Source organism: Papio anubis, chromosome 17, assembly GCF_008728515.1.
Source record: "Papio anubis isolate 15944 chromosome 17, Panubis1.0, whole genome shotgun sequence".
Classification (NCBI taxonomy): Eukaryota; Metazoa; Chordata; class Mammalia; order Primates; family Cercopithecidae; genus Papio; species Papio anubis.
The window spans coordinates 6,876,791-6,886,661 of record NC_044992.1 but is presented as its reverse complement, the minus strand read 5'-3'; the positions used below and the strand labels follow the sequence as shown (position 1 = coordinate 6,886,661).

Below are 9,871 nucleotides of genomic sequence, written 5' to 3'. Positions count from 1 at the left end.
GAGGGGCTTAAAGCCTTAGATGCTCTGGCACTTCCACTATCACTCGGGGAAATTCCAGGGTTTCAGGGCTCCATATAGAGACCAGGGTAAAGATCAAACATATATTTCCATCACAGACAAGGGAAGGCCCGAGGGGCTGGGGCTGGGATGGACTCAGGCTCAGAGTCCCTCTTCACCTATCTTGCCTCTTTGGGAAGCCAGAGAGGCAGGGCTCAGGCCTGCTTTAGAAGTTTGGGCTTGGAAAAAAGCCAGGGGAATTAAGACCCTTTTTTTTTTTTTTTGAGATAGATCTGCATCGTTCCGGCTCCTGCTGCAACCTCACACTCCCGGTTCAAAGCGTTCCTTCCCTCGGCCTCTTGATGGCCTGGGGATTACAGGCATTGCACCATACCTGGCCTAATGTTTTGTATTTTTAGTGAGACGGGTTTCCACCATGTTGGCCAGGCTGGTCTTGAACTTCTGACTTCCAGGTGATCCGCCCACCTCGGCCTCCCAAAGTGCTAGGATTACAGACGTGAGCCACTGCACCTGGCCTAGAAGCGTTTTTATTTCTCCCCTTCTCCTTATTTATTTCTTACTTTTTTTTTTTTGAGATGGAGTCTCACTCTGTTGCCCAGGCTAGAGTGCAGTGGCACAATCTCAGCTTACTGCAACCTCTACTTCCCAGGTTCAAGCGATTCTCCTGCCTCAGCCTCCCAGGTAGCTGGGACTACAGGCACCTGCGACCACGCCAGACTAATTTTTGTATTTTTAGTAGAGATGGGGTTTCACCATGTTGGCCAGGCTGGTCTCGAACTCTTGACCTTACCTGCCTCAGCTTCCCAAAGTGTTGGGATTACAGGCGTGAGCCACCACGCCGGCCTATTTTTTTTTTTTTTTTTTAAATTCTTCAGCTAAAAGAGTGGAAGAGGTGATTTATTATAGGGTTGTTACACTCGGCCACAAATAAACACAGATATAGTCCAGAATGTCACAAGTCCAGGGCAGAGGACCAACATGGGCAGTTTTGTTTATGAGCAAGGTGGGTCTCAGAGGTGATCGGCGATCAGAGGGCGATGAAGTTCTAGATCCATTGAGACAAGCTCTAGACAGTAGCATGCAGTCCCACAGCTTGTACCAGCATCCCCAGCGCCCGGCATTCCCTGTTTCTGTTCCTGTGGCCTCCACGGTGCAACAAGCTAGCGGTTTACTTGGACCTCTGCCTCATCTTTCTTCTTTTGCGCTTCAGCCTGCGCATTCGCTTCTTCCTCCACTTGGCTCTCATGGCGCAGAGGTTTCCAAGAAAATGACTCTGAGGCCGCGAGGCCGGCCTATTTTTTAACTTTTGGATTTAAGTTTCTCCCATTGCCACCTTTGCCCATAAAGAGGGTGGGATGTGGGGGAAGCACAGCCTGGTCATCCTAATTGCCATTAGGGAGCATCTCCTTCAGGCTGGGATGCAGCACCTATTAACACTCACACCTGGAGATCCAGATGGGCACTACCCACTCCGACTGCCCTTCCCTAACCTCTGCCCCGCCCTGCAGGCTCTGCATCCGGGACTGAGGACCACATTCACAGCAGGAGGGCCAATTCTTCCCCCACGGGGAAGACAAGCAGAGAGGGTACTCAGCTGCCTGGCGGCCCTCACCGCCTTGGATGGGGGTGAGATGGGGGTGAGATGGGAGAGGCACAGATTGAGGGAGGCCCATTCCTGTGCAGAGGCCTCTCCATGCCAGTGAGGAACCACATTAGTACCTCCTTAGCTTCTCCTTCCCTGCTGTGATCCTGAGATCACCGAACTCTCCTCCTTCCACCTCCCACAAGCCAGGCTCTCAACAGGGGAAAGAACTTCGGCATCTTGGCCCACTCTCCCCTGAGCCTCTGCTGGGAAAAGTCTTCCCAATCTGGCCTACTCTTGTCTCACTTTCTAAATGGGAAACACCTATCCCTGGCCAGGCGCGGTGGCTCATGCCTGTAATCCCAGCACTTTGGGAAGCCGAGGCAGGTGGATCACCTGAGGTCAGGAGTTCGAGACCAGTCTGGCCAAGATAGTGAAACCCCGTCTCTACTAAAAATACAAAAATTAGCCAGGCATGGTGGCAGGTGCCTGTAATCCCAGCTACTTGGGGGCTAAGGCAGAAGAATCACTTGAACACGGGAGGTAGAGGTTGCAGTAAGCTGAGATCGCGCCACTGCACTCCAGCTTGAGTAACAGAGCGAGACTCCATCTCACTCTATCTCAAAAAAAAAAAAAAAGGAGAACATTCAAGAAGCCCTGTGGAGAGCTCCACGTGTCACGTGTCAAGGAACTGAGGCATCCTGCTCACAGCCAACACCAACTTGCCAGGCATATAAGTGTGCCCATCTTGGAACCTGATCCTCCAGCCCTAGTCAAACCTTACATTTCTGCAGCCCTGACTGACATCTTGGGTATAGCATCATGGGAGACCCTGAGCCAGAACCACGCTCCCAAATTTTTTTTTTCTGTTCTTTTTTTTTTTTTTTTTTTTTTCGAGACAGAGTCTTGCTCTGTTGCCCAGGCTGGAGTGCAGTGGGGATCTCAGCTCACTGCCAGGCTCCATGCCAGGCTCACACCATTCTCCTGCCTCAGCCTCCCAGTGGCTGGGACTGGGTGCCCACGCCACCACGTGACTAATTTGCCTTATTTTAGGTAGAGATGGGATTTTCTGTAGCCAGGATGGTCTTGATCTCCTGACCTGGGTCCTTCCACCACCAGGCCTCCCAGGAGATGCTGGGACTACGAAGTAGACCCTTGGCCCTAACTCTTTCTTTTTCTTTTCTTTCTTTCTTTCTTTTTTTTTTTTTTTTTTTTTTTTTTTGAGACAGAATTTCACTCTGTTGCCCAGGCTAGAGTGCAGTGGTGCGATCTTGGCTGACTGCCACTTCTGCCTCCTGGGTTCAAACAATTCTCCTGCCTCAGCCTCCCGAATAGCTGGAATTATAGGCGCCCACCACCATGACCAGTTGTTTTTGTATTTTTAATAGAGACAGGGTTTCACCATGTTAGCCAGGCTGGTCTCGAACTCCTGATTTCAGGTGATCTGCCCGCCTCAGCCTCCCAAAGTGCTGGGATTACAGGCATGAGTCACTGTGCCCGGTCTTTTTTGTTCTTTTTTTAGACCCGGCGTCTCACTCTGTCACTCAGGCTAAAGTGCAATGGCACAATCATGGTTCACTGAGGCCTCGACCTCCCAGGCTCAAGCGATCTTTCTGCCTCACTCCCAGGTAGCTGGGACCATAAGCACACACCACCATGCCTGGCTAATATATATATATACGTATTAGAGATGCAGTCTTGCTCTGTTGTCCAGATTTGCCTTGAACTCCTGGCCTCAAGCAATCCTCCCACCTTGACCTCTCAAAGTGCTGAGATTTATAGACATGAGCCACCCCACTCAGCCCCAAATTTCTAATCCACAGGCACTGTGAGAAAATAGTTATTCCTTTAGGCCCCTGAGTTTTAGAAAAACGTGTTACATAGCTACAGATAACTAATACAGTGCATAAAATGCTTAGAATGGGCCGGGTATGGTGGCTCATGGCTGTAATCCCGGCATTTTGAGAGGCCAAGGTGGGTGGATCACCTGAGATTAGGAGTTCAAGACCAGACTGGCCAACATGGTGAAACTCCATCTCTACAAAAATACAAAGTTAGCCGGGCATGGTGGCACACGCCTGTAATCCCAGCTATTTGGGAGGCTGAGGCAGGAGAATTGTTTGAACCCGGGAGACGGAGGCTGCAGTGAGCTAAGATCGTGCCACTGCACTCCAGCCTGGGCAACAGAGCGAGACTCCATCTCAAAAAAAAAAAAAAATGCTTAGACTGTCTGACACGCTGTCTCCGTACACATTAGCCGTCATTAACTGCATTTTGCAGGCAGTAGGACTGAGGCTCAGCTTGCTGAAGTAATGTGCCCCGTGTACATGGCTAGGATGGACCTGGCCAGCCATGTCATAAACCCAAGACATTTAGTGCCACGTCCTAGGCTCCTTTTTCTGTCCCACTGAACCAGTTATCTGTTTTGAAGGAATAATACCTAGTGGCATAAAAATCACTGTTTGATCATTCTCCTGGACTTTGTGAGTCAGGAATTCCAGCAGGACACTGTGCAGATGGTTAATCTCTGCTTTACAATATCTGGGGTCTTAGTAGGAAAATAAAAGTCTGGAGGTAACTGGACATCTGAGCGCTGCAATATCACTCGTATGTGTTTCAGGAGATGCTGGCGTTTGCTTGGGACCCCTCATATGGACCCTTCCTGAAACCTGGGCCTCCTCAGAGATGGTGACTAGGTTCCAGACTGAGTACCCCAAGAGACAGCAGAAGCTGCCAGTTCCTTAAGGGGTGGGCCCAGAAAGTGGCATAGTGTCACTTCTCCCACATTCTATTGGTCAGCCAGACACAGACCCCAGATTCAAGGGAAGGATCCATAGAACCTGCCTCTCCATGGAAGGCAGGTCAGAGAGGATTTGGGGGCCATTTAAAAACGTTTCTGCACCCACAGCAGCCTCGCTTGTTTGGGAGGTGTTCAGAAAAACCAGCCCTGCAGACCATACTCCAGTAGACTGGCTTTATGTGCACAGAAAGAAACACAGGCCCGGTGCTGTGGCTCTTGCCTGTAATCCCAACACTTTGGAAGGCCGAGGTGGGCGGATCACCTGAGCTCAGGAGTTCAAGACCAGAATGAGCAACATAGTGAGATAGTCTCTACCAAAAATTTCAAAATAGCAGGGTGTGGTGACATGTGCCTATAGACCAGCTACTTGGGAGGCTGAGGTAGGAGGATTGCTTGAGCCGGGGAGGCTAAGGCTGCAGTGAGCTGTGACTGAACCAGTACACTCCAGCCTGGACTACAGAGTGAGGCCTTGTCTCAATAAATAAATAAATAGGCTGGGCGCAGTGGCTTACGCCTGTAATCCCAGCACTTTGGGAGGCCAAGGCAGGCGGATCACAAGGTCAGGAGATCGAGACCATCCTGACTAACTCGGTGAAACCCCGTCTCTACTAAAAATACAAAAAAATTAGCCGGGCGTGGTGGCGGGCGCCTGTAGTCCCAGCTACTCCGGAGGCTGAGGCAGGAGAATGGCGTGAACCCAGGAGGTAGAGCTTGCAGTGAGCCAAGATCGCCCCACTGCACTCCAGCCTGGGCGATAAAGCGAGACTCTGCCTCAAATAATAATAATAATAAAATAAATAAATAAATAAATAAATAAACAAAATGCTTGAGACTGTGCCCCACGTATACTGTCACTCATTCAGCATTAGCTGTTATCTCTTATTTAAAGACATGCCTGCGTCACCATGCCTGGCTAATTTTTTGTATTTTTAGTAGAGACAGGGTTTCACTGTGTTAGCCAGGATGGTCTTGATCTCTTGACCTGGTGATCCGCCCGCCTCGGCCTCCCAAAGTGCTGGGATTACGGAGGTAAGCCACCGCGCCTGGCCTGGCCTCTATTTACCCTGACATTCAGGGCTCTCCATCAGTAGCTCCCACTTGTTCTATCTGCTCCTCAGGCCAGAGCTGTTCAAAGGTAGCCCTACCTGGAATCTCCACTTGAATGCCCCTGCCCGGGCATCTCAGATTCTGTATGTTCAAGCTCACCTTCCTCCCTGAGCCCATCACCCCTCTGAGAACTCTATGGCGCTTCATGGCAGTGCCAACTGTATCCTGGCCATTCTCTTCCTTCTTCTCTTCCTGCCATGCCCACATGCCTGCTTCTCATCGGTTAGCAAGTGACCTACCTGTATAATACTTCCTGGAATCTGGCCCCCACACGTCCCTGTGGCTTTCTCTCTCAGCACTGCCCACCCAACGCATCCCCCACGGCCACACTGAATCACCTGTAGCTGCCCAAACACCTCCTGCTTTTTCATCTCTCATTGCCCAGGCTTGTCCTTATACCTGGGATGTCTTTCTCCTTTGGCTCAGGCACAACCTCTTCTGAGAATCCTTCTCTGAGCCCCTGGGGGTGTCCCTTCTCTAGATGTCCCTCAGCTGTGTCACATCAAGGTGGTGCTGTTTCTTTACCAATCCATCTTCCCTCCGAACCATGCCCTGCCCTATTAAACCCCCAGCTAACAGGTTTTTTGTTTGTTTGTTTTGGAGACCGAGTCTCGCTCCATCACCCAGGCTAGAGTGCAGTGGCGCAATCTTGGCTCACTGTAACCCCCTCCTCCTGGGTTCAATAGATTCTCCTGCCTCAGCCTCCCGAGTAGTTGGGATTACAGGTACCTGCCACCACACCCGGCTAATTTTTGTATTTTTAGTAGATACGTGGTTTCACCATGTTGGCCAGGCTGATCTGGAACTCCTGACCTCAGGTGATTCAACTGCCCTGGCCTCCCAAAGTCTGGGATTACAGGCATGAGCCACTGTGCCTGGCCACCTAATGGTTTATCTTTGTTTCCACAGTGTTTGGCACATGGCAGCCTCCAGGTTGTCTCCCTGACAACCCCAGTCCCTTCTCTGAACCCTTGTGATATACATTCCCCTAGTAAGCTCTTCATAAGCATGTGGCACAAGAGATTGTTGGAGTTTGTGTTTCTTTCTTTCTTTTTTTTTTTTTTTTTGAGACAGGGTCTCACTCTGTCACCTAACCTGGAGTGCAGTGGTGTGATCTCAGCTCACTTCAGCTTCGACTTCCTAGGCTCAAGCGATCTTCCCACCTCAGCCTCCTGAGTAGCTGGGACCACAGGCATGCGCCATCACACCCAGCTAAATTTTTTTTGTTTTTTTTTGAGATGGAGTCTTGCTCTATCCCCTAGGCTGGAGTGCAGTGGCGCCATCTCTGCTCACTGCAACCTCCGCCTCCCAGGTTCAAGCAATTCTCCTGCCTCAGCCTCCCAAGTAGCTGGGATTATAGGCATGTGCCACCATGCCCAGTTAATTTTTGTATTGTTAGTAGAGACAGGGTTTCACCATGTTGGTCAGGCTGGTCTTGAACTCCTGACTTTGTGATCTACCCACCTTGGCCTCCCAAAGTGCTTGGATTACAGGCATGAGCCACCGTGCCCAGCCAACACACCCCAGTAATTTTTAATTTCTTTTGTAGAGATGGGGTCTCACTATGTTGCCTAGGCTGGTCTCAAACCCCTGGGCTCAAGCGATCCTCCTGCCTCGGCTTCCCAACATGCCGGGATTACAGGTGTGAGCCACTGTGCCTGGCCCCAAGCATTTTATATTAGCTTATTTAGACTTCACAGCAATCCCCTAAAGTAACTACTACTGAATTTCATTGAATTTATCATGAATTGTAATATATCATCAATTGTAATATATACCATTATTTTATTTAATTTTTTAATATTTAAATTTATTTATTTATTTATTTTTGAGACGGAATCTCGCTCTATTGCCCAGGCTGGAGTACAGTGGCATAATCTCAGCTCACTGCAACCTCTGCCTCTCAGGTTCAAGCGATTCCTCTGCCTCAGCCTCCTGAGTAGCTGGGATTACAGGCACCTGCTACCATGCCTGGCTAATTTTTGTATTTTTAGGAGAGATGGAGGTTTATCATGTTTTTCAGCTGGTCTTGAATTCCTGACCTCAAGTAATCCACCTGCCTTGGCCTCCCAAAGTGCTGGTTTTACAGGTGTGAGCCACCGTGCCCTGCCGATATACCATTATTTTATATACTAAGAAAAAAATACTATCCATTAAGCCATAGCATACCTTCAGTTTAAGATGCATTCTGACTTCAGAGATGTTCAAATGTAAACAGATTTAAAACGTTATAGAGAGTCAATAAAATACATCTACTGCATTTAAAAGATGAGGCGGCCAGGTGCGGTGGCTCACACCTGTAATCCCAGCACTTTGGGAGGCTAAGGCGGGCGGATCACCTGAGGTCAGGAGTTCGAGACCATGCCAGCTAACATAGTAAAACCCCGTCTCTACTAAAAACATAAAAAATTAGCCCAGCGTGGTGCTGGGAGACTGTAGTCCCAGCTACTCTGGAGGCTGAGGCAGGAGAATCGCTTGAACCCGGGAGGCAGAGGTTGCAGTAAGTGGAGATCGCGCCACTGCACTCCAGTCTGGGCGACAGAGTGAGACTCCATCTCAAAAAATAAATAAATAGATAAAATATGAGAAAATAGGCACAGAGAGGTTAAATAACTTGCCCATGATCCAGTAAGAGACAAAGCCAGGATTTGATTGAAACCAGGTAGCCCAACTCCAAAGCCCAAATTCTTGATCATCATTTGATGCAGGGCTGGGGGTTGTGAGCAGTGTGGAAGTTTTCAGGGAGGCCAGCGTGGCCGCTGAGGGTAAAGTGCATTCCATGGGAGCAGGCAGTCTGGTGGCGCCTCTGGGAGACTGGGGTCCACTGTGAGAGGGTTCTGGGTGGGCTGGGGCTATGGAAGGATGGGACAGACAGGATAGAGATCCTTGAAAACTGGGCAGGACTGACCACGCATGGTGGCTCATGCCTGTAATCCCAGCACTTTGGGAGGCCAAGGCAGGCGGATCACTCGAGGTCAGGAGTTCCTGACCAGCCTGGCCAACACGGTAAAACCCCGTCTCCATTAAAAGTACTAAAAAAATTACCCAGGCATGTGGCTCATGCCTGTAATCCCAGCACTTTGGGAGGCCGAGGCAGGAGGATCACCTGAGGTCAGGAGTTTGAGACCAGCCTGGCCAACATGGCGAAACCACATCTCTACTAGAATACAAAAGTTAGCCGGGCGTGGTGGTGCATGCCTGTAATCCCAGTTACTCAGGAGGCTGAGGCAGGAGAATCGATTGAACCCAGGAGGCAGAGGTTGCAGTGAGCTGAGATCGAACCACTGCACTCCAGCCTGAGCAACGGAGTGAGACTCTGTCTCAAAATAATGATAATAATAATAATAATAATTTGTGAAAAAAATATATTGGAAAAAAGGGAGAGGTACGGCCAGGTGCAGTGGCTCACGCCTTAATCCCAGCACTTTAGGAGGCCGAGGTGGGTGGATCACCTGAGGTCAGGAGTTCGCCACCAGCCTGGCCAACATGGTGAAACCCTGTCTCTACTAAAAATACAAAAATTAGCCGGGCGTGGTGGCAGGCACCTGTAATCCCAGCTACTTGTGAGGCTGAGGCAGGAGAATCGTTTGAACCTGAGAGGTGGAGGTGGCAGTGAGCCAAGATCGTGCTATGGCATTCCAGCCTGGGCAACAAGAGCGAAATTCCAAATCTCAAAAAAGAGAGAGGAGGTACTACTGTGGAAGGGGTAGGAGTTCTTCTTCTATCCTTAGAGACGCTTTCAGACTTAGAACAATGATTCTAACCCTGGCTGTGGGTTACACTAACCAAGGCCCCATATAGGACCATTTATTCCAGAATCTCTGGAGATGGGGCCAAAGCACAGCAAGTTTTAAGGCTGCCCAGGTGGCTCTGATACGCAGCTGGCTGAGAACGCTTACCCCTGGAGCCTCGAGGTATCCAGTTTGAAAACCCCTGGGCTGGGATCCCTGCCAGGCCTAGGCACTCAGACTGTGCCTTGTGGTTGGCAACAGACCTCTCTTCTCATGTTCCATGTCCCATGTCCCACTCCCAGGCTCAGCTCTGTTGGGAAAGGGATAGCTTCCGGGTTCTCCTTTTTTTATTTTTTATTTTTTTTATTTTTTGGGGCGGAGTCTCACTGTGTCTCCCAGGCTAGAGTGCAGTGGCTGATCTCGGCTCACTGCAAGCTCCAGCCCCGGGTTGGCTGGCCTCCCAGGCTGGCCGGGACTAAAGCGCCCGCTTCTGGCGTGGCTAGTTTTTGTATTTTAGTAGAGGCGGGGGTTTCACCGTGTTGATAGCCAGGACAAGCTCGATCTCCTGACCTTAGCTGATCCACAGCCTCGGCCTCTAAAGTGCTGGGATTACAGGCTTGAGCCACCGCGCCC

At 50.1% G+C, this 9,871-nt stretch overlaps 1 protein-coding gene across 1 annotated transcript; it reads right to left on the bottom strand.

The window, feature by feature from the left end:
- Positions 1–880: 880 nt before the first annotated feature.
- LOC116271010 (60S ribosomal protein L41) lies at positions 881–1,298 on the bottom strand. The gene has a single exon (XM_031657339.1). It carries the CDS (start codon positions 1,262–1,264, stop codon positions 1,187–1,189), a length of 78 nt encoding a protein of 25 aa, XP_031513199.1. The 5' UTR covers positions 1,265–1,298; the 3' UTR covers positions 881–1,186.
- Positions 1,299–9,871: the final 8,573 nt, after the last annotated feature.